The 24,112-nt window shown below is 45.5% G+C and overlaps 1 protein-coding gene across 1 annotated transcript; it reads right to left on the bottom strand.

The window, feature by feature from the left end:
- Positions 1-216: 216 nt before the first annotated feature.
- CKMT2 (creatine kinase, mitochondrial 2) lies at positions 217-22,541 on the bottom strand. The gene is made up of 10 exons (XM_032475347.1): positions 22,460-22,541; positions 12,275-12,446; positions 10,740-10,938; positions 9,232-9,327; positions 8,560-8,781; positions 6,686-6,771; positions 5,598-5,721; positions 4,401-4,535; positions 3,067-3,192; positions 217-480 (listed from the first exon to the last, which is right to left on the bottom strand). The coding sequence occupies exons 2-10, from the start codon at positions 12,424-12,426 to the stop codon at positions 361-363; spliced, it is 1,260 nt and encodes a 419-aa protein (XP_032331238.1). The 5' UTR covers positions 12,427-12,446; positions 22,460-22,541; the 3' UTR covers positions 217-360.
- Positions 22,542-24,112: the final 1,571 nt, after the last annotated feature.

Genomic DNA, 24,112 nt, shown 5'->3' with positions numbered 1-24,112 from the left:
TCCCTTATTTTTTTCCAACGGTGTCCACAGGGATTTGTTAAAGGGTTGACTATAGTAGCATCTAGATAGTTGGAGGGTTTCTAGACTTAAGAATAAGTGGTCTTACAAATATTCATTTTCTCATTGTCCTAAAATATTTTTACCACCTGCAACTTGTAATTAAATGTGTTTGCCATTGTTAGTGGCATTAAAAAAAAATCAGGGAAACAAACCAAAGATATTAAGGAGAGTTTTATTGTAAAGATAGACAGGACAAACAATTTTACATTTTTCCAAGTCTATGAAAACTCTCAGAGTAGAAATTTCTTTATGTCTGTCATACCAGCAGACAGATTATTTATAAATCAGGAAAGGGAAAGTTCACTTTCTGACAAACTGCGGTAGAGGTGGTGGCACCTTAATATCTTGGCCTCTCTCCAATTTCTTTTCACAATCCACCAGGTAATTGACTCCATCGATGACTATCTGAACAAGCTCAACCTTTGATAGTGAAAAAGATGAAAGATTAATTTGCAGAGAAGACACATGTTAGGCATTGATCTATAGGAAGAGTCCCAGGACAAAAGAGAACCTGCCATCTTTAATGGACTTTATAACAATTTCTTCTCAGTATTTCCCTAAAGTTTTGTGGGAGAAGATGTGTCTGATAGTTATCATCAAAGATGGGAAGCAGAGATATTATAGGGTCTTTCTCAATCTTTCTTTAGTTAAGATGGGATTACTACTTTGTATAAGAACTTTTTTTAAAACATGAAAACCATTAGTCTGCGTCTCAGATACTTTTCCCCCATCAGTCTCTGCTATAAAATAACAATTTGTCTAAAAGTAAAACTACAGAGTGACACCTTGTGATGTTCTTTGACCTGGACCTGAATTCTGACCTGCCGCTAAGCTACCTGAGCACTGAATATGCTATAGTTCAGATATTGTCTTTTCCACAGTGAATGGCTTTATGAAAAGTGTTTAAACTCAAGTGTTTGGCAATTAAATCATGTCTGTACTGTACCAGGTAAGTTTGCTACTTAAAGAAAACTGTGTGAATTATATTAAGATGCACTTAAAAAAATTCCTGCTTAAAAAAGTGTTAGAACTTTCATTTACAAATAATGGTTTTTCTTCAACTAGAGTAAATCTACCCATGATTTTTCCCCTGGGAATTGTCTCTCAAATTACTTGTACTGCTCCTAAAGGGACTCAAACTAAGATAGTAAGTAATTACTAGTTAATTCCAGACAGCACTAAAATACATAACTCAGGAATGAACAGCAACAATGGAAGAGATCATTAAGTGTTACAGTTGAGCATGCTTTAGGCATGATGGCGTCTAGTGCCCTCCCTGCTTCTCTTCATGCATAAGGAAACTGAAGCCCTAAGAGAGGGCTGGCTCAGAAAGCTAGTCATTACTAATAAAAGAAACCCGTATTTTCTACTTATCCAGTTGACCTGTCTCAGTGTTGATGAGGGTGTGGTGAGATGGGTCTCTCATTCACTACCGGTAGAACTCTCTTGGTATAAGTCTTGTGGTAGGAAACTGGGTCAAAAGTCAGGGACTCTCATTTTTAACCCAGGAATTCCTTTCCTAGAAATATATCCTAACCAAATAATCAGAGTTGTGATTAGAGTTATGTATAGAGATGGTCATACAGTTATGTAGAGAGATGGTCAAACGAAATATCAAATAATCAGGGAGATAGTAAATAGATAATGGACTATCTTTACTATGCTGTCATTAAACAATGTTTTGAAGAATACTTAATATTGGAGGAAAATGCTCACATATAATACATGGAAAAAAGCTGTTATATAAATTATATGTTATAATACAAAATTTTGTAAAAATTTTTTTGAGTAATTATAAGAATGGAAGGCAATTTAGAATAATGTTCACAATGGTTATCTCAGGGTTGCTAAGTAAAATAAATGGTGGGTTTTTTTTAATACTTTTTGGAATTTTTCTAGTTTTTATAATGATCACTTATTAACTCTTGTTTTTTTTAAGTGATAACTATCTTGCTTTCCAGTAATAAAAGTCTAGTTGATATTAGAAGCTGACAGGACTAGGCCCCAGATTTTCTTTATTCACTACACCATACTTTTTCCAGCAAATTTCAGAAGGTGTGGTATTTATAGAGGCTTCTTCTTCAGATACTTTACCAGAGCTGGTAGCATTCAGGTTGATTTCAATGTTTTGAGTGTTTTCTCCTTCCCTTCCTCAATTTACTGGTAGGAGTACCAACCAGCAATGAAATATGCACAAGATGGCAAGGAAGAAGAAAGGGCACTGATAATCCACAGATTTAATAACCAGCTACTGAGTTATTAAGGGTTGTATGTTATAAGAAGAGGCTTTTAAATGAATGATGGGCACAATACCTTCAATGGGATCACATCCAGGTAAGCTGGGCTGACTTACTAGACAGGACTGACTTGGAGTGTGGCTGCAGTTTCTCTAAGTGTGCTCCTTGTGCTTTACCTCGTGCATCACTCCAGGCCTATCTATAATCTATGAATCCCATTCATCCTGTGCATTCACAGAATCCTAAGCATTATTGGATGAGCACAATCTTACACATACTTAATGTATACCTTATTTGCCATCATTAGCCCTAATGATAAAATTTTACAAACGATCATGCATCTAAAAATGCCCAAGTGAAGATGACAGTATGTGTCCTTCACCAAAGGAAATTCAGAATCAAGAGAAAAGCCACAATTTTACCACCCTCAGAGAGAGGGCACGCGAGTTCTCTGATTTCACAGTGATAAAAGACTGCTGTCCTTCAGCATAACAGAGCTCCTGCTGTGGAAGATTGCTGGAATAGCTCTCGGGGGCAGGCCAGGGACAACCCTCCCACTTCACCTGCCTATACATTCTTGTGCTTACCTTTATGTAGTGATTTCCCAGGGAGGAACAGTTCTACAGAATGAAATGCTAACTTGACTCAGGACTCAATGGGGAAAGAGGAGATCTTGAATTTTGTGAATAAGGTAAGGCTGTGTAGGTTACTTCTTTTTCTCTTAGGCTGATTTTGTTAGTTCACGTTCAGAAAGTGAGAGAGATGTTACCTCGGATCGGCCAATTCGATCTATGTTGGAAATATCGTACACGTCTGCCACTGCCGCAGTGTCCACGCCACCTGTGCCTCGCTTCTGAAGTCTGAGGTTCTCCAGGATCTTAGGAAATCGTGGGTCCTGGGACAAAGGGTAACAGTGTCAAAAGAAGCAAAATCGATTCATCATCATTGGTGCACTTAGAAAAGACATAGAATGAGAGATAATAACAGTTACCATTTATTAAGCATATATTTACTATGTACCAGGGCCCTGTGCTGGAACTTTTAACCTTTACAACAACCCAATGAAGAAGGTATTGCTTTTACCCCCCCATTTCACAGATGAGGAAATAAGGCTAAGAGGAATTAGCTTGCCTGAACGTAGAACACAGCTAGAAGGTAGCAGAGCTGTTACTAACTTCTATACCGCTTTTTTGGCACCTGGATCCCAGCTTTGGTGAATTTATTATTCATCTATGTAACTACTAATATCAGTTGCTACTGATATAATTAAAATCATGACATTAAAGCACATCAAGTAATTTTCTTAGCATTGGAATCCTGAGTAACAAATATTATTATACTTTTTTTGGCTGAAAGCATATTTTCTAAAACTGTTTTAAAGTATTTGATTCACTTGGCATGCTGGGGCAGAAACTATTAGTTGCCCATTGGAATCCTTCTCCTATTTTCCACAGGTGAGCTCAGGAAATAACCACCAGCTAGGTTCCTGCTTGTGGAACAAACAGAAGTGATGTGTGCCGCCTCCAGGTCTAGACCTTAAATCTTTACATGGACAATCCTGCATGTTCTCTCCCCTCACCACAAGCTAGAATGTGAGGGCTGACCATAACCATGCAAAGGGGACAGTGCTCTAAGACAGTCCTCTCTGAGTGCAGTCCCCTGACCAACAGCAGCAGCATCACCTGGCAACTTGTTAGAAATGCAACTTCTGCAGGTGGGCCTAGCAATGCGTGTTTTCACAAGCCTCCAGCGGATTTTGCTGCAGGCTCAAGTCTGAGAACCACTGTACTAGGAGAGACAGAAGGAGCTGGAAGGCCAAGGAGCAGCTCAGCCTGTCTCTCCATCCCGACTTGCTATATGCAGGAAAATTTTAACTTCTTGTTCTTGAAGCCACACCCCTTTCTTACAGCCCCTCAACCTCTTATCCTACTGATACAAGTGTTTTTGAGGCAAACTTAATCTTTTCTCGTCACTTTCTATTATAGGTACAGAAACTAAGGGTTAAGGAATGGGCTGTGTCATTTTTTCCTCCAACCAAGCAGGTGATCTGATCTGAGCTGATCCAGGTAGAACCCAACAGGGCCACTGGCTATGTGACATTACCTTGCTGAGCTTGGGGATCCTAACGTGGACACCAGCCCGTAATCCTGTGCCGAGGTTCGAGGGGCAGGTCAGAATGTAACCCAGACGCTCGTTCCACATGAACTCCCAGCCTCGTTCTTGGATTAGACGTTCTACCTACAACAGGGAACAGATGACAAAGTTCTCAGATATCCATTCACTCAGCAGCACATCCTGAACACCAGGGAGAGATGTGTGTACTGTATGTTTGCCATAAATGAAATTTAGGTAAATATATAGTTTTCTTTTCCTTTTTTTTTTCCTTTGGAAAGGAGAAAGTAAAGTTATCTGTAGTTCTATTTTTAATTCACATTTTTTATTGAAAGAACCAGTCTTTAAAATCTATAGTGCTTTATAACTTTCAAAAGTTCCATGCACATGATTTCATATAGTCCTATAATAACCCTTTTTTCCTCTAACCCTAAACTGCCCCTCCCCGCTTCCTTCACCCCACTGGTAGCCACTAGTTTGTTCTCTATATCTGTGAGTCTGCTTCTTTTTTGTTTTATTCACTATTTTGTTGTATTTTTTAGATTTCACATACAAGGGTGAAATCATACAGTATCTGTCTTTCTCTGTCTGACATTCCACTTAGCATAACACCCTCCAAGTCTAACTATGTTGCTGCAAATGGTGAAATTTCATCTTTCATTCTATAGTATTTCTTTAATAGAAAATTAAATCTCTTCTATCAGAATATTAAAATGGTCCAATTAAATCAGATGAACTCTGTAAAGCACTGAACAGTGTACCTAGCATATACTAAACACTCAATAAACGTCAGTTGTTATTATTTTTCCCATGAGCATAGTAGAATAAAGGAATTCTCAGCAAGTAAGGCTGTGGTCAGGTTACATAGGAACATTGGTGCATCCTATAGTGTCTCTATGCTTAGAATAGCCAAAAGCTCTGTTAAAGAAATCAGAAAATAACTAATAATTCACAGACTTCTCTAACCATTCTGCACTTGGAAGGGAAGCATAGGAACTTGCTAATAACAAAAAAAAAGTCATCTGTTTTTTGAAGCACTGCTCCAGAAGCCTCACCCCAAAAGAGTGCCATGATCCTTAGAAAAAAATGAGCCCCATCTTTGAAGTCATCATAGTGTCTTCTTTTAAGAAGGAGAAATAAAGAGATTTTATTTTAGTGAATATTCAGAAATCTCTGATGAAATCTTACCTCTTTCAGTCCACGACAGAATCGCTCAAACACTCTTTTCATATTGCCTCCTTTCTCCATAGAGATTACCCTGGTGTGGTCTTCCTCATTAATCCAGATGAGAAATGTCTTGTCATAATTATGCCTAATGAAGAGAGAAATATGGTGCTGAGCGTTAATTACACTTGTTTCATCACATGAAAACCCCCATTACCTCTGTAACTGGATTGATTCATTTCACCTTCCTCCTTTCTTTAGCTGTGGCCCTAATCTCTTAATTGTGTGTGAATAAGTGCCTGCAAAATAACGTTAACTTGACAGAATGAAGAGTAAGACCAACTTCAACCCTCAAAGATGTCATGTTTTTGCCCAGCAAGAACTTAATCTCCCTTGTTACTAAGACTACGATGACAATAATTCCACCATGATAACATTTGGCCTTGCCGCTAACAAGAGTATTTTGTCTCCTAATAAATTCAGTCAGAATCTTGTGGCACTTAAAAAAAGATTTTACCTGCAGCCCAACATGTTTGGGGTGCAGAAGACTTCACATATGTCTGCTGTAGAGATCCTGCCTATCCACCCACACTGAGCAGCTGCCCCCAAACACTTTGATCTCAGCTCCTTCAGGTATCCTAATAACCTGCCAAGGTACAGGAATCAAAGTGGCCTGAGGACTGTTGGCCAAGATAAAATGTGTGTACACTCAACAGCCACTCTTCCTTGTAGAGTTTTGCTTACATCCCCCATATGTATTTTTCATTGTCTGCTCTTTTGTTTTAATGTCATGAAACAGATTCTCTGTGAGGTCCAATAATATGAAGCTAATTTTTTCTTGAAAATATAGTCCTTTTTATCATGCATAGTTCATGCAAACCAGCTAACATTTGTACACATCTTGGAAACATCACAATACTTACATGTATCTCTCTCACACACAAACACACACACACACACACACACAATTTCTAAGTATTCTGCTTTCTCCATTTAGTTCAAGCTGGGCATGCTGTCAAGTGCAGGTCACAGCAACCTCCGGTTAGGACAAGCAGGTGATCTGAAGGAGATCGTCTGCACACACTGCAAATGTGAAAAGGCTGTGTCCATACCAGATTCCCCTGGCATCTGGCCAGTCACGGGCCATCCCAGCACAAGTTAGTAAAGGGGATACTGGCTTATCAAACAGAAAGTGGTCCTGCAGGCCAAAAAGGACAAAGCAGAAAGGAGAAACTGATGAGATCAGATACCCTCGCAAGTGCTAGGTGGCCAAGTTTCACTCACTAATAATGGCTGACGTCTCTCGGGCAGTGGTTCTCAGCCTTGGCTGCCCACTGTCATAACCTGAGAGCTTTAGAAAAATTCTAATGCCCAGTTCCCATCCCTCAGAGATTCTGACTGAATTGTTATGGAGTGTTGCCCGGACATCGGTATTTTCAGGTGATTCTAGCATACAGCTCAGGCTGAAAACCACTGGCTTTACCCCAGTGGAAACCCTTAATCACTCTGGAGCATGTCTATCCCACCAACACCAACCCCATGCAGCAGCACAGTGGGCAGTGAGTGAGGGCTGCTAGCCTGAAAAGTGCTCCACATAGCTGCATTCTCCGTGTTTCCAGCATTATTGGTTTGTTTATAACTATCATTCCTTTTGTTTAAGAGTTTTAGAGGTGTAAAACAATGATCTATAAATAAAAATACTCACCATTAATTTAATGCTATGTGCCAGGCTCTACGCTTTGTACTTTTCATTTATTTCCTTTAATGCTTACAATGACACTCTAAGGTAAATGTAATCACTATTTGGTAGGAAAAGAAAACAGATTGAGAGAGAGAGAACAACTTACCGCACAGGACAGATAGGTTTATTTGTTTTTATTTTTGGAGGAGGTGCTGGGGATTGAACCCAGGACCTTGTGCATGCTAAGCACGCACTCTACCACTGAGCTATACCCTCCCCACACAAGACAGGTAGGAAGTGGCAGAGCCTAGGATGCTGTATGACTACTCTGCAATATACTACTCTGCATAGCAAAATCGGTGTTCAGAGACTGACATTTTCTTACTGTGTGCACACAGTAAGAATATGAATATGGATACATATATTCACATATGATTACCCTGATGTAAGAAATCAAGAAGACAGAGGAAGCAAAGTCCTTCTACAATCTCTAAGTGGGAAAGATCAGAGACCTGAGCCAGGACAGGCTTATGGACTGTCACTGCCCAGGAAATAGCACGTCCTTTAAGCTGGAAACCAGAAGTGGTTACTAGAGTCAGAGGGCTTGTTCTGTAACAGGACAAGTGGAGGAGACCTGGAGACTGAGGCATCTCGACCACAGAGTTGGTCGGTTTGGAAATGGGGCATATTTTGTGGCGTTGCATTCTTTGAAATGACAAAAGTTTCTGCTTTTCCTTGGAGTTTAAATTTACTTTTGAAAATGCTATTCTGTTTTAACTGTGCTACAGGGAAAACAAGGAAAGGACTTGGGTTTTGTCTACCCTTGAGGAAGCCATAGAAAACGTGTGAAGGCAGCGGGAATCCTAGGGGCTAGCTCCAATGTGAGTCAGGGCAGGCCTTCCACCTGGGGGATTCCCTTTCCAGATTCTCCCAGCTTCCTGGACTTCGTGGTAATGGAGGCCATCCTCCAGGCACAGACAGGATTTTCCACATCCAATTGTTTCTACTTACTAAGGAGCCACTGGGATCCTCCATTCCCCTCTACCCACCATTCCCAGCCCACCACCATATTGTTGCCTCCACAGAATTTATCCATAGGCTGACTGTCTTTACTTTTGACCTGAAGTTTTAAGGCCTGCCCTTCCTTCCTCATAATGACCAGGCTGAAGCTGCAGCAAGCTCCCAACCAGGGCAGGGGGTCTGGGCTCTGCGAGGGGCCACACCATGTGGGTCAGGGCTCTGGGCACAGCCCCACCCAGACAGCCCGGGATGGAGGTCGGGGATGTTGGTTTAAGGGCCACTCACGTCAATGAGCCGCTGCTGGTCCTGCTCCGTCATCTCGGACAGCTTGTAGTAGCGGCCGGCTAGGTCCCCCTTGAGGCCCTCCAGGGCTGTGATGGCCACGTTCTCCACCTCCCTCCGCTCGGCCCGGGAGCAGGCGGGCGGCAGGCTCAGCCCGCGGATGCTGCGGCCCGTGCGCACGCGAGACGACAGCACGTAGTGCTCGTCGAACTGCCCTTGGGTGATCTGCCGGGCAGAGTGTGGGGTCACCGCAGCGCCACGACCACAGTGGCTTACAAACCGCTGATCAGGGACCCTCAAGGCACTCTGCACGTTTGCATGCGGGACACATTCTGGAACTCTGGGGGCAGGGGTCTTGCAAGTCAAGAGAGGAGCTACTTTACCCCGCGCCGTCTGCAGTGCTTTACCCCGGCTGGATTTGGGCTGAAGAAAGGAATTGTTTTAGGAAAGGCTTAAGGTTCTCAGCGACCACCACCACCTTGTTGGTAGGAGGTAAGAAAAACAGATTCTAGGACCTTCCTGACCTTCCCAGGGGCCCTCCAGGGAGCATACTGTGGAAGGGTCACCGCAGAGCTTTCAAGGGCATCTGACCCAGGGCCCTACTCTCAGATACTCCTCACCTTGAGGTCTGGAGTGCCAGCTTCATGGGAAGGTACAGAGGCAGCTGGGGCCTACCTTGGAGGCATCCAGATCCGTGGGGTGCTTCATCACCCTGGGGTCATAGCCATTGTGCCTCAGCTTGATGACAGGGTCGAAAAGGTCAGCAAACACCTGCAGAAGGGAAGATGCTCCTGTTTCCTCCTGAACTGGTTCATCAACTTTAATTCATTCATCACTTGCCCCTTTTTATCTTAAGGGTCAAAGTTGATGCCCTCCTCTGAAATTCTCAGTGCTATGCAGGAAATAGGTGTGAGATTGGATTGATGGCCAGTAATAATAATACTAATAGTAATAAATATAATAGGCTATACTAGAGGAAACCTCTTTGAGACACTTTGCCCCTTGGGAGACGGCAGCGCTCCAGAACTCTGTCATCATAACCTCCTCCCTAGTGATTCTGCCAAGTTCACTGCCATGAGATGGAACAAGAAAAGCTTGTGTTTAAGAATTTGAGGGTTCTCCCCAGAAGTCCTTGCTTTCGTAGGATAAAAGATGCTGCCAGATCAGAAGCTAAGCAGATTTGTGGTCAAAAGGGAAGGTCAGGTTCTAGAGTTTAAGCAACATAATAAATTTGTGGAAAACCAGCTGCACAGAAAGAAAAGTGCACAGCAGCAATCAAAGCAAAGCAGGCACCTCTCCCCCTGTGAGGACCTTTCCCAGCCCAAACCATCTCAGGCAAATCTACTTTTTAAAAAGCCAAAAACATTAGGAACATCCTTTAGATAAAATAAGGTTTGAAGAAGTCATAACAGAGCACCCTGTAGCCTGTGGGAGCTATGTGAAGTAGGTCCAGGGAGCCAGATCTAGTCTGGGACTCTGGGAGCCGAGAGTTGGACACCACTGTACCTGAATGAGCTGCCAGTCTTGTCTACTCAAGGCGGCCCCCCTCCCTCCTCTTGATGGCTGCCTTCCCAGGGAACTGTCTTCAGCTCCCTGAAGTAGCAGGTGCAAAGGCAGCAGACCTGAGGGAGACGGGCTGGAGGTATTTGCCATGACGTAGAGGCTGCTCTGGTGACTGAGCTCCAGAACAGGCCATCCTGTGCTTCTGCACCCAGGGTGAGGACGTGGAGATCACGGCATTTCTCCAAGAGACTTAGTGAACTGAATAAGACTACAGCGGGCTGCATAGTCAGTAATTCCCATGCTAAAGACACACGGAACCATCCTCCCTGCTCAATAAAGTTCAGCCACAAACACATCATCTCCTAATGCCCTGTTGGTGAAAACACATCATCAATACAATAAAAACATTGAGATTTTTTTTTCTGAACCAATTCATCCCCTTGACAGCTCAGAGAGCTGGGTCATGCAACTCATTCCTCCGTGAGGAGGGATATTTGGAAGCCTTGTCCCTGGGAAGCTGTAGACCTCACTGTTCCAGAAAGCACAGCAGGCGTTCCGTTGATGCTGGCTTCCCTTTATGGGTGCCCTTCCTGAAGGCAGCAACTTGGCCCCACAGAGAGACCCCAGAGCAACCCCCATCCCTCTACACACACTGCAGAACTGGCAGCCAATGGTTTTACCTCATAGGACTCCTCGTCACCAGCCACCATGCCCACAGTCTTTATGAAGGGGTGGCCGGGGTTGTCCACTCCAGTCTGGATACACTGGTCCAGGGTGTAGCCATTGGGCGTCACCTTGTTGCGGAGCTTGGCGTAGATGGCCGGTGTGAGGCACTCGGCCATGCAGTTGTTGTGTTTGCGCAGATCAGGGTAGTCCGCACTGCACGGGGAGGAGAGAGGGGTTCAGGGAGCAGCCACTGGCGGAAGGGGCCTACGCAAGAGCTTTGTTTCTGGCCATCCTTCCACCAGGCTCCCTTCAGCCACTGAGCAGAGGAACACTTGGCTAGGTCATGGCTTAAGTAAGCTAGATTTAAAAAAATAATTCCCTAAACTGTCAGAAAAATGGAATTGGCCTTGCCTAAGGAGTCCACAATGCTGCCTGCAGGAGCCCACAGACAGTGGCTTGTTTATACAGAGAGGAGACAGAGTGAAAATGGTTAGAAAATAAATTGAAATCATACGCAGGCTTTTTTTTAAGCCCAGAAGTTTTGGTAAAATACAACAGCCGTATCTTGGTCCCTTGGGTCTGTGGTGGAGAGGCTAGAAACCCTGCAGGTGGAACTACATAGAGATTCATTTATTTTTCTGTCCTCTGTCTATGATGCAAACTCTATGATTATCTGCTTTGTTGAGAACAGTGCCTGGCTATAGAAACAGGCATTCAGTAAATATCTGTTGAAATAATACATAGGAAGAAATCAAATGGGGGTGCTATTTTACCCTGGGGGATGTACTGACTGAAAAATAGGGGACTTGGGACCACCACGGGCTCAAATGCAGATAATCTCACCTCAGGAACTCCTGAGGTGCATGGCAGTGCCGGTAACTCCCTCAGAGATCCTGATTTCCACAAAAGCCATTAAGTGTCTGAGAAACATTTCAGGTTTTCCTCATCTCTCCCATCCACACCCACCTACATGGAATCCCTTAAGGGCAGCACTCCACTCCAACTCTATCCAGTGTGTGGCTTAGCCGAGGCAAGGTTCCAGAGGCTGAGAAAGCAGTCCATCTTCATGCCCCTCCTCCACTTCCCTTCTGGAAGGGCCCCTGAAGCTGAGAAGTGCTATAACATCATACTTTCTGGAGGCAGTACAGGGTGGGTGAGGCCTGGGTCTGGAATCAAGGTCTATGGATTCGCATTTGGCTGCACCAGCTGTGTGAATCTGGGCACTACTTAACTTTCCGAAGCCTTCATTTCATCACAAAGGGATGCTAAGATGAATAAAATACCCTGCGTAAAGGGCTCAGCACACACAGAAGTGTCCAACACATGTTAATTACTATTGTTATTACTACTCAGCGAGACCTTGAGCTCTGGGCAGCAACGATGACACTACAGCCACATTTCCTTGTACTTGCCACAGGTCACTGTGCTTAATGGGGCTCAAAAACGACTGCCAATTTGACTTATTCACCTTTGCTGACCCTTGTTTGAGCAGGGGAAAGCATATTTCTGGTTGGCATTTGGTGTCACTTTTAAAGCCAGGAGGACCTACCTTGGCGGGAATAGCTTGCGCTGCTCCTGGGCCGCAGCACACACGTTCTGCCGATTCAGCAGGTACCCAGTGGTCAGGGCACTGGTGCCCAAGGTAGCAAGTAACAGAGAAGCACTGCGGCCAGTAAGCAGCTTAGAGAAGGTACTGGCCATCCTGCCTCTTGGATGAGTGTCTGGAAAGTAGAGAAGCCGAATTAGACAGAATGGCCCTGAACCACAGGACGGAGACCAACAGGCAGGAGAAAGAACTGCTGGAGGCTTAGCCTCTGTTTTGTTTTTCTCTTTCTTCCTTTCTCCCCCAGCCCCCTTCATACTGCTTGGGAAAATCTGGGTGGTCTGAGACACTGAGAATGTCAAACTGCCTGAAGTTCATGCCATTTTCTCCCCTAATACGATATAGGAAAAAAATGGGGGATTTCTACTTCTGACTGCTTGACAGACCAGCTGCTCTTCTGGACTCTGCCGGTGCACAGCAACTAGACCCCGAATAGAACAGACCACTGGGCTTGTAAGAGGTAGAGGAAGTTGTTACCGAACCAGGTTCATTTTGCCTGATACACAGCAAGCCAAAACGCTGACACCCTTAGGTTTGCAGCAAAGAGAGAGTTAATTCTCAAAGTACCCAAAGGAGGAGATGGGAGAACAAATCTCAAATCTACCTCCCTAAAGGCAAGGGGCTTGGGGTATTTATGGGATAACAAATAAGGAAGCAGGGAAGTCTGAGGCATGGGCGTGTGGAGACCATAGGGAAAGGTGATTGGGAAAAGAAGTGGAAATAGTTGTTTTGCGCAGGCGTGATTGGGCTACAGGCCTCTGCATGTTCTGCGGGTGGAGTTTTCAGCCTTCCTGTTTCAAAAGGTCACTAAGCTCAGGACATTTGCACATGCCTGTTTGGAGGGTCGGTGGTCCTACCCAGTCTTAACCAGCTCAGCTCAAACTAGACCCAGACAACTTCATGTTCCTGGAGAATTACTTACTCGGGCAAACATCTTATTGTTCAAGCTAGGAGCCACTTGGAGGACATGCAAGTCTTAAAATGACCTTGGTTAGTGAAGACAGGTGAAACAGACTTAACTAATCATTACACACAATTTCAAAGTCTCTGAGGACCATTTTCCTACTCCGCTCACCCCAAATGAGTTGGTGTCAGTTCAGAGTAACAAGCCAGGAGGTTTGGGTTCTCTGACGGTGGATGCCCATTTGAACACTAAGGTCAGGATACCAGCATGGAGGTGGGGAGCTGAGTCTAAGACACCCCAGTCAAGCTAAGGCCCTTGAGAGGGGCTGAAGTGGTCCAATGTCAGCAGCTCCCAACAGAAGCACACTCAGATCCTCTCTGAGGAAAGTATACTCAGTTTAGGCCCTGCTTTCCTACAGATTAAGGTCAATCAATAAGCTCTCAGCCAAAGATCACCAAGCACAAAAGAAGGTACCATGAATGGGAGTCAACAGAAGAAATGGCCACAGATTTTTGACCTCCAATGACAGAAGATATTGGAATTGGCAGACAAGAATGTAGATTACCTCTATGTACGTTTAAAGACATAAGTGATGGAATCACAACAGTGAACAAGTAACAAGAGACTATCAAATATGATCAATCTGATTTGAAAGGGAATCAGAATGAACTATGGATATAATACAGCTGAAGATAGAATAAATGAACTGGAAGATATAGCTATGAAATTATCCAGAATGTTGTACAGAGAAATAAGAAAACAGAAAATATGAGGTAGAAGTTAAGAGATATAAAGAATAGAATGGCAGGTCAAATACATATCTAATTGAAGCCACAGACAGGAGAATAGAGAAAACAGAGAAGAAGCCATATTTGAAGAGAAATGGCTGAGAATTTTCCAGAACTGAGGAAAGACAGAAAATCCATGATTCAAGAGGCATGACATAACCCAAGCAAAATTAAAATAATCCACACATATGTAAACGATAGTCAACTCCAGAATACTGGAGACAAAGATATCAAAAGCAATCAGAGAGAAAAGACAGTTTATCCATAAAGAAAAAAATCATCTGATTTTTCAACAGTGAATAATGGATGCCAGAGACATGGCCTTTAAGGGGCTAAGAGACAATACTTATCAACCAGACTTGGGGATATAGTCAAATTATCTTCCAAAAGTGAGAATGAAAAAGGCAATTAAAAGTAAAGAGCAGGCCAATAACAAAGGAACTACTAAAATAAGTACTTTAGAAAGTAGGAAATAGACACCAGAAGGACAGCCTGAGATGCAGACAAAATGGAGAAAACATATAAATGAAGATAAATGTTTATATAATATCAACAAGGATGAAAATCAGATACCCTGCTGTGTCTGCTACTGCTCAGGAATCAGGATTGACAATTAAGCCACAGCATCACCCAGAGGAGAGCTATTAAACGTGGGTTGTTGAGTGGAGACCAATGGAGCAGGTAACACTCAGTACTCTCTCATTTTGGTCTCAGTGATGCTCAAATAAAGGCTGGTATTTTTTCCCCTAATATTTAGAAGGTTCCTGGGACTCTGCTGCATGATTCTCCAAATGTGGGTTAGGTGGGTGCAAGGAGCCCGTTGAAAGTATGGTTGTGGGATGAAAACCTGGGCTACCAAGTGGATGATAAACTCCTCTAATACAGCGAGGTTGGCATGGCATTATACACAATTCTAAGAGTAGCCTTCTGAGGTCCACTTTCTTCCTTGATTGCATTTTGGGAACTGGGATCAGTCCATCAACTTCATGTTTCCAGGATCCCCAACCGGAAGTCTCTACTTAACATCCTTTTTGAGCAACACTAGGGAGAAAGTTGAACACCTCAACCAGAAGTATCAAAGTCCTTGAAAAAATTTAGGAAGTTATTTTTCTTAGTTAGCCCAGGAAATAAGATTATCAGGCAGCCTTTCCTCTGTCCTAGAGTCAAAACAATGCCTTCAGTCCTAAAGACAACAGGAATTAGTTTAGTAATCAGCAGGCAAGATAAATGGGCCATTTCTTAAAGTTGTTCTAGGGGCTTGTAATGGCCCAGCATTCATCTCATCACAGATACTTCTTTGCTCCCTATTAGACTCTGGGCTGTTGTCCCTCTTCTTCCAAGACGAAGTGAGTGTTCCTCAAGGAAATGCACCCATGTTCCTGGTCCTCATATACAGCAGGTGACACTAACTTACATCTTTCAGGCCTGTCTTAACTGCTTCCACACCCTCCAATCCGCTTCCTAAGCAGAGAGACAAAACTGTCTTCTCTGAGTTTTACCACAGAACTCACCAAAGTAGAAGCTTTGCCCAAATTCTTTCCAGACTATGTATGGAGCAAAAAATAAGCCAGGACATGGTGTCCCTAAGTTAACAGGAAGTACATTTGTTTCTGAGGTTGACTCAAATATCTTGATTTTTATTTTTCTTTCCTTTATTGGCTTGATCACTAATACATTACAGCAGACATATCCCTTCAGCCACTGATTATGAAATCCTATCATAAAAGCAGGCAAGCGAGGCCAATAGGCTGTTTTTTACTGTTTCCCTGCTCCGGCTCCTAGTCTCTGTGAGCCACCAGTGAGCCGGGGCAGCCCCGCGCAGGCTCCTGACCTCTCAGCCGTGACAGGCTGGCTGACCCCTGGGAGCTCGCCAGGCCCATCCTCAGCAGTTTCCCGGCTGACCCCGCAGAGGCTGCCCCACAGATAACAGACGCAGCATAAAGTGCACGCCCTTCCTTCCTCCAGGGATCCTTTCCAGACTGAGTAGGTAGGTCAGGAAGGAGAAGTCAGATGAGGAGCAAGTGCTAGAGGGGAAATTTAACTTCAATCTCCCAACACCCCAAAATTCCTCCCTGTAAGATACAAGAAAGAAAGAAAACAGTTTTATCATTGACTCGGCATAAAACCAGACTGTGAGGCCCATCACAGGCAATTGGCTAACAAGACTGCAAAGACGATGAAATGTCCCCTCTTCCAGAGCCATGCAGAGAACCCACTCCACACATGTCCTTGAGGTAACTCAGGTAAGAGGACATGACAGCACCATGTGTCACACAGAGTTCACCTCAAATTCACCTGATAATTGGGGTGGCCTTTTGGGTTAGCTAACTGCCTTTCTTCAAAGGGAAAATGAATTAGGATAAAGCTCTACCTAATATCCTACCCTAGTCAGATGAGGCCTCGGTCCCCAGATTAAAGTTTATTTGCTTCAAAATACAAAAGTAAACAAACTAAATAAATACATTTGAACAAACAAGCAAAAACAAAGGGAAAATGAGCTTCTCCCATCTCTCTCTGACAGCAGGTCACTGACCACCGGGAGCCTGCACCTCAGTCAAACTCCCACATCCCACTGAGTCTGGGAAACTGGGCTGCTAACTTCCTGAATGCTTACATTTGAAAGAGACGGCTCCCAGGCCCTTGAGAAAGACAGCCCTGGCTTGTTAAACTGGCTGGAGACTTAACTTTTAAAAAGATTTAAATGCACCTCAAAGAGACAGAGAAAAATTACAAGTTTTCTAAAGGAAATGCTCCAAGAAAAGAGAGGGGAGCACTCATTTTGTTATTTCCCTGCCCCACATGCTGGGGAGGACAGTGTCAGGAGCTCAGCAGGGCTCAGGTCAAGGACGAACATCACTCAGAGCCAGTCCCAACATATGGAAGAGAAAAGACCTAATGACTGTAGGGCGGGGTCACAGCTTTTCTCCGTTCTCAAGCCCAGGGGCCCGCACAAGATAGGTTCTCAGTAAATGCTAGGTGAGTGAGTGAACAGTCACAGGGACATTGAGTGGGAAAGGACTTTAGAGGACATTTAGCTCAACTTGAATGCAGGAATCCCTTTCCCTTTGGCCCTCCTTAAATATCAGCTTTCTAGAGGAACCCATTTTACTGTAGAATAACTGGAATTATTTAAAATCCTTTTCATATCTTAATAAGGTGGGGTGGGGGGGGGACAAAAGTAGAGTACTTTCAAGGGCCTAGTATTTTCTCCACAACAACCCCAAGGAGCAGATATCTTACCCCATGTCACAGAGGAGGGAACTCGAAAACAGAGAGGTTAACTGACAGTCAAAGGTCACACAGCTGAAGGGAAATCACATGTACTGAGTTTCAATAGGTACTCATTTAAATGAAGATCCTTTTCTACTTACAAGGTTTAATAACAGACAATATTACAGCATGTTTGGATGGAGTCAACCCCCTCATCTCCCAAGGAATGGACTTGCCAGACAGTCCTAGCTGCCTCTGGTTCTTCACGGCCTCTCAGGGATACTGGATGGCTTCTCTTAATCAGAGTTTCCCAAAGGGGCTCTAGAGAGGATGTTTATGGGGCGAAATTGCCAACCAGCACAGAGGCATCATTCTGGGCAGCTCTGAGGGGCAGCAGAACCAGAGGGTGCACCCTCAGGGCTTCCTCCACCCGCCAGGAACACCAGTGACTACAGACCTGCAGAGATCATCAGGCAGTGTGGGTCACGGTCACCGTCACCGTGAATGAACTGAATGAATGACACTGACGTGCTTCAGGTGGGGAGGAGCCACAGTGGGCAGCGATGCAGGGAGAAGCAAGATAGGATGATGAGGTGGTGAAGATAGGTATCTTTGCACTTATTTCCTTGATAAATATTGAAGTGCCTACTATGTGGCGGCTTTCACAGAACTCCTAGTCTGAGGGGAAAAGCCTCATGCAGCACTTACTGGGTGCCGGGCACACAGGGTCTATGAGCTTTATGATCATTACCTCATTAAGTCCTCACAACAGACCCATCCGTGAGCTAGATGCTCTGACTATCCTCATTTTACAGGTGAGCGAATGGAGGTAAAGATTTGGCCAAAAGCACATGGTTTGTGAGTGGCAAGGCTGGGATTCAAGACCAGTGGTCTGTTTCCATAGTCCACGCTCTGAACCAGCACCCCAACTCGGGCAAGTACCAGTCATGTGGTCAGTGTTCTTTGCAGGAAACCAGAGCCCCATGGGAGCCCCTGGGAGGGCCTGGGATGGGCCCAGCCCATTCAGCTCCACTGAGGGATCTTGTCTGGTCTTTACCCAGACTGAGGTATTGCTTGCCTCCACCTGCCCTGGGACTAGTACCAGGTCACAAACTGCAAAGACTGGAGCAGAAACAATGACGAGACATCGCACACCCACGTGCATAAACAGGTGACTATGGAGGCCCCCTTCTGGCTGGCTGCCTTCCAACCACCTTCTAGGTGGGAGAATGGCCAGTGCCCTCAGCCCACACCACATGCCATATTCTTAGATTAAAAGGGAAAAAACTTGCAGAGTAATGAATATGAATGGTTCCAATTTTGCAACAATGATGTACATATATATGTATCTGCATATACTTGTATGAACATAAAGTACTGAAAGTTATTCATCAACCTGCAAAAAGCATTACTTCAGAGCAACAGATTTGGGGTAGGCAGATTATTCATTTTCTCTTAATAGAATTTTGTATTGCACAACTTGTAAAAATAAGCACGTATTGTCTTTATGGTCTAAAATAAATAAATTAAAAGTAAAAAAGACATCAACTGTGAAGGGTGTTAAACATCCAGATTTCTAGGCTCCATCTTTTGAACGAGTAGCAAAAACAGGACTGTCACGGGTGTACTGTGATAAAGCTTCACAATCAATTCCCAAGCCCTGCTGGGTCTGGGAACCCTGCAAATCGGCTACCTGAGCCTCAGCAACTCCCTCTACATAATGAGCTCCATGAGACCTCTCCCTGAGCTGTTGTGAGGATTAAGTGACAGGCCACAGTAGGCACTGAATAAATGTAAGTCTCATTCCCATAGTGACCCTAAGTGGGGAGACAGTTATCACTCTCCCCACAGCCACCCCTGGTTATCCTAGCCAGCACTGGTCTGCCCCTTCTCTGCACGTTTGTTGATTTTAGTTTACATTTTTAGCATTTAAAGTGTTTCATTTAATTGTTTTATTTTGTAATCTCTCTGAGGAGAAGGCTTGATTCCAGAAGGAGTACATCATGTACTTTCAGATCCACTCATCATCCTCTGCAAACCAACATCACAAAATGAATCTACTCATTTGGGCTCCCAAGTTCTTCCAGACTCTGATTCCTTGCCCAGGACTTTCCTTCCACCTGGAAAGTCTTTTCCATCCCTGCACGCCCAGTCAAGCTGGCTGTCTTTTCTTCCCTTTAACTACCATCTATTGAACTCCTACCACAAGCCATGCATCATGCAAGGAGCCCTTACAAACACTGTTTTCAGTCTTTGAAACAATCCTGCCAAATAAGCATTATTCTACAGATGGGGAAAACAGACTCAAGAGAGGTGAAGTGACCTGCCCCAGGTCTTGGGGCTAGCACCTTGATAAAGCTGGGATTTGAACTCAGGCTTGTCTTTGGCCTTGGACTGAGGCTCCTTGCAGACCACAGCACCTCACAAGCAGCCCTGCACTGACCAGAATTGGAGAGAAACCACCTTTGTGGTATAGGACCTAGGAGAGTCATAGTTCACTCCACTCGGTTTGGCCCCCGATGACCATAGAAAATGCATTTAGCACAGCAGCTTCTAGATGCTGGATTGTCACCTCAGAGCACGTGACTCCCCCAGAGTAGCAGAGTATTATGAGCCTGTTCTCCTTCCTTGTCCTCAGGCTTCTGCTGAAGTGACCGAGATGCCAGGTGCCACTTCTCCTACTCCACTCCAACGCCAGGTGCCCAAAGCACCTACCAGCCATGCTGGGGATGCTGGGCCAGCCTGCCCTTCTCTGAGATGGGGCATGGGCTCTTCTCTTTCCTTCCCTCCTCTGTCCTCTCTCATACAGACGTAAGGATTGCAGGGGTGAGGAGGGAGGAAGTCTCTAGCCCACACCCCACAGAAGCTGTTTCCCTAACTTGGAACATCTCATGACTCCTGATTTAAAAAGCATTGTTTACAGCATCAGGGCTGAAATCTGGCAGAATTCCTGGGCTACAAGCCAGAGAGATTACTATATGGGATGCAAGATCACCGCCAAAAATAATGATGTTGTGGTTATTCCTACTCTTGCCCTCTCCACCAAAAAACAAGAACCACCATATTAAGCCTTTTTGTCATTGTGCCCAAAAGCTGTATATCTCTCTGTCTCAGGCAGGCATACTGGGTGTCTGGGTCCTGGTTTAAAGGTTTTGTCTGATTCTGTTACATCCTAAAATGTGGAGGACTTGGGTTCTGCCACAGCCTCAATTCTGAGCCACCTGGTCGTACTGAGCATCTTGGACGGAGAAGCCATGGGTGCTGTTCTGCTGACTCAGAGTTATTTCTGGTCCAGCAGTACACAGTGTCCATGTGTTTGAACTCCTTGGAGGGCAGTGGAAGGCCAGGGGGAGGACCATGTGTCAGCTTTCCAACCGGAGAGAGTCACCCCAAAACAGAGGACGTCCTTGGGGCTGGACCAGCTCCACAGAACATTCTGAACAAATTCTCACGATGCCAGTTGTGGCCAGGAGAAAATGGCTGTCCCCTCCCAGTTCTAAGAGAACAGAGGGTTCAAGTTACCTCACCACCACCAGATACCAGCACCCTAAAGGGGCAGCCTTGAGCATCTCTGTTCTATTCATCAAGTAGAACTCAAAGCAGAGGTGTTTACAGTCCTTCCCTATAAAACAGAGGCCTTTCCTAGTCCTCGGTGATAAAGACATATGATCACCACCAGACTGATCTTTCAAGGGTACATTATTTTCAGAAACTAGGAAATTAGGAATGATCTAGTCCTTGAAATGCTGTTAAGGAGTGGGAGCCTCCTTCCCTGCCCAAGGGAATAATCAGTCTCTGTGGCTTCCCAGGCAGAAGTGGGTGTGACCTCTAGCAGTCACCTTCAAAACAGGCTCCCTGTGGGATTCCTGGCTGAGTGGGCAGGAAGTCTCAGAATGCTGATGCAAGGTCCCACATGATTTCCTCTGGAAGACAAATTGCTCCTTCTCTAAGCATAGCAGAGATGGAGACCCAGTGCCTCTGAGCCAGGGTCAAAGTCTGCCTGAGAACCAATCCTCCTCCTGCCTCTGAACATACAGGACTCCCCATTCCTTATCCCATACCTACCCCGTTTCCTGGTCCTTCCTCAGCCACCCCTTTAGGAAGACTGAGCGGGCCTATGGTCCATTCTCTACAGATGTGATTTAATCACGAAGCTGCCAGAGGCCATGGGTGCATGTGGCCCTCGTGCCCCGTGCTGGAACAGTGCCTTAACCCACAGAAGGGTCAACTGTAAAGGACAGGGTTTTCGGGAAAGGTGTCTACAAAGCAGAGGAGGAAGTGGAGTGCTCACACAGCCTAATAACGGCCAGGTATCCTCTAAGAGGGCTTGCCAGGTTCGGGTGGTGGTCGTGTTCTTCCCCATGAGCACAGAGAGAACAGGCCAAGGACTCTAGCTCTGAAACGGAGGAATTGTGATTGCGGCAGACAGGAAAAGCGGTACTTCTGGAAACAGCTCACCAGTTGAACTAGCATACCTTGTCATGGGGGCACCAGGCCCTGTGTGGGGTCACAGAGCCAGGGCAACGCTCAAAGGAAGGTTTAAAGGGCAGCACTGAGGAGGGCCAAAGAGTTTTGCCTTGTTTTGGCAAATATCACTCTCTACACCCACCAGAGCATTCAAAGGCAAAGCTGTCACCCACTCAAGGGACAGAAACTGGGCTGACAGTAACCCAAGCAAGCAAGCAAAGAACAGGTCTTTACCAGAGATGAAACACATTTAGGCCAATTCTATAGCATTTTTACGTCCTGTGGAGGGGGGGAGGAGGACTGTTGGCTCATTATTAATAGGTTAGTGATTTTAAAAATGAATCTCTAGCAATAATATTAAACAATTTAAATTGCATCTAGCTATTGCGACGATTAGTAATTAGCTCCTTTCCAGGGCTTCAAAATGTTCGTTTTTCAGTTAGTTTATCCCGAGTCACTGATTTGCACCTCTTCTGATGCTGCTGAGGGAGATCTTTCTCCAACATTCTCCATTCTCTGACACAATTCCAGCACCTCGTGAGCAGCTGTCCCACGGAATGGTTACCTGCGCCTGGGGTGCAGGGTGGCTTCAGCCAAGGACAGACGCTCTGCTGGCTTCTTTAGAGAGTTACCAGGACTTCCTCACACAGGAGCAATGCTCACAGACCTGACTCCCTGCTCACAAAGCCCCCACCCTGGCACTAGCAATGCCCCCGCTTTGAAGGAAAAAGGCCGGGCGTCCCGGCCTCAGGCCTCACTGACCTTGGAGCCGGAGTCTCCCACGTCCCGCGGCTGCGCACAGCCAAGCAGTGTAGGGACGCAGTGGGCGGGGCCCCGCCTTAAAAGGGCTCCCTGGCGGGGCGGAGTCGAACGGGGGCGGGGCCGGGGGGCGGGGCCCGTGTCGGACGCGCAACCTGAGCCTTGCCCTTGCAGGCCGGCCCCTGACACTGCCGCTGCGGAGCTCTGGGCTTTTTCTAGCACCTGCCCTTTCACTGAAACGTTTTCTTCCCCAAGTCCAGTCCTGGAGGCTGCCTCTTCCAGGGCTCTGCGAGGCGTTCCTGGGCCTGCAGGCCCCCGGCCTCGGGGTGGAAGGGCCGCCAGGAAACTGCTGCACCTGTTAGGGAATTTGTTGCTACCTTCCCTCAGGAGCCCCATCCCTGGGCCCCAGGTTAGCTGCGGAGAATGAGAGCCCTTCTCTCCCACCCGCTTCCACGCTGAGGTCCGAGAGGAAGAAGATGTCTAAAGCTTCCTCTCCAGTTTCTAGTCAGGCTCTGAGCATCTCTTTCCAACAGGTTGTCTGGGGCCTGGATACAGAGATAGTAACAATCACCTTTCTCCTCCAGATCAGGCCATCTGAAGCAGATTGCTAGATAATCTCATTTTCTTTCCACACCAGCTTAATTTACCACACAGAAGGTCCTGCTTAAAAATAGCCCTCCTTGGAACGTCCATCACACACGATAAAGGTTGACTGTAAATAGCAATGACCCACCAGGACTTTGGACCACAGCCCTGCATTTCAGAGGGAGCTGCCCAGGCCTCTGGTGAAGGTCACGTAGACAGCTTCTATGGCCACGTGCACATCACCAGCTGATTCCTTTCCTTTCCTTCTCAGGCCCAACCCATGCTCAGAAGGGAGGGTGGAGCAGGGCATGGAGCCAACCTCCCCCCTGGAGAGGTTCTCTTTCACGTTCCATTTCTTTTAAATATGACCAAAGCCAAACAAATGTGTTACCTTTGCATGGGGGTACTGACTGGGAAATTGCTTGAGAGGGCCTTCTGGGGCTGGAAAGGTTCCTGATTTGGGGGTGGCTGTATGGGTGTAAACACGTGTAAAAATTCCTCAAGCTGTACGTTTAAAATGATTCAAGCACTTTACTGTGTATTGTGATATCCTTTCTTCATATGATATACTCAGCTATTTTCTAGGCTCTCCTGTGTTATTTCATTGAACAATTGCAGATTGGAGCCAACCAAACTGATTGCATGGTCCTCTAAAGAGTCAGAGTTTCCAGTTTGCACATTTGGCCATAATGATCCCCAGTCCCTCTGACTCGTGGGGGCCTCCCTTGGCAGAACAGGCAGCAGGCTAGAGGTCCATGGGGCTGACCAGCTGCTCCACAGACTGCGCTCTGAGGGTTGAGGAGGGCGGGGTTGAGAGAGGAGTTTAGGTTTATTCCCCAAATAACTCCTTTGCACACATGCTGCCAACTCCCTTCAAAGTTCGGGGGCTCTTTCCACATCTAGTGGCCTAGTGGTTCTTGCTATAGGGACAAGAACATAAGTGGTGTGGAACTGCCCTATCACTGGTTATAAAGGAAATCTGTTGTGAGCTTGTTCTCTTTTCTGCTCCTAAATCTGGCTAGAGCCTGCTTGTAATAGAGCCCAGATTTGACCAGTAGGCAAAGGCAATGC

This window comes from Camelus ferus, chromosome 3 (genome assembly GCF_009834535.1).
Source record: "Camelus ferus isolate YT-003-E chromosome 3, BCGSAC_Cfer_1.0, whole genome shotgun sequence".
NCBI lineage: Eukaryota > Metazoa > Chordata > Mammalia > Artiodactyla > Camelidae > Camelus > Camelus ferus.
The sequence above is the reverse complement of the archived record's forward strand: the minus strand, read 5'-3'. Positions and strand labels throughout refer to the sequence as shown.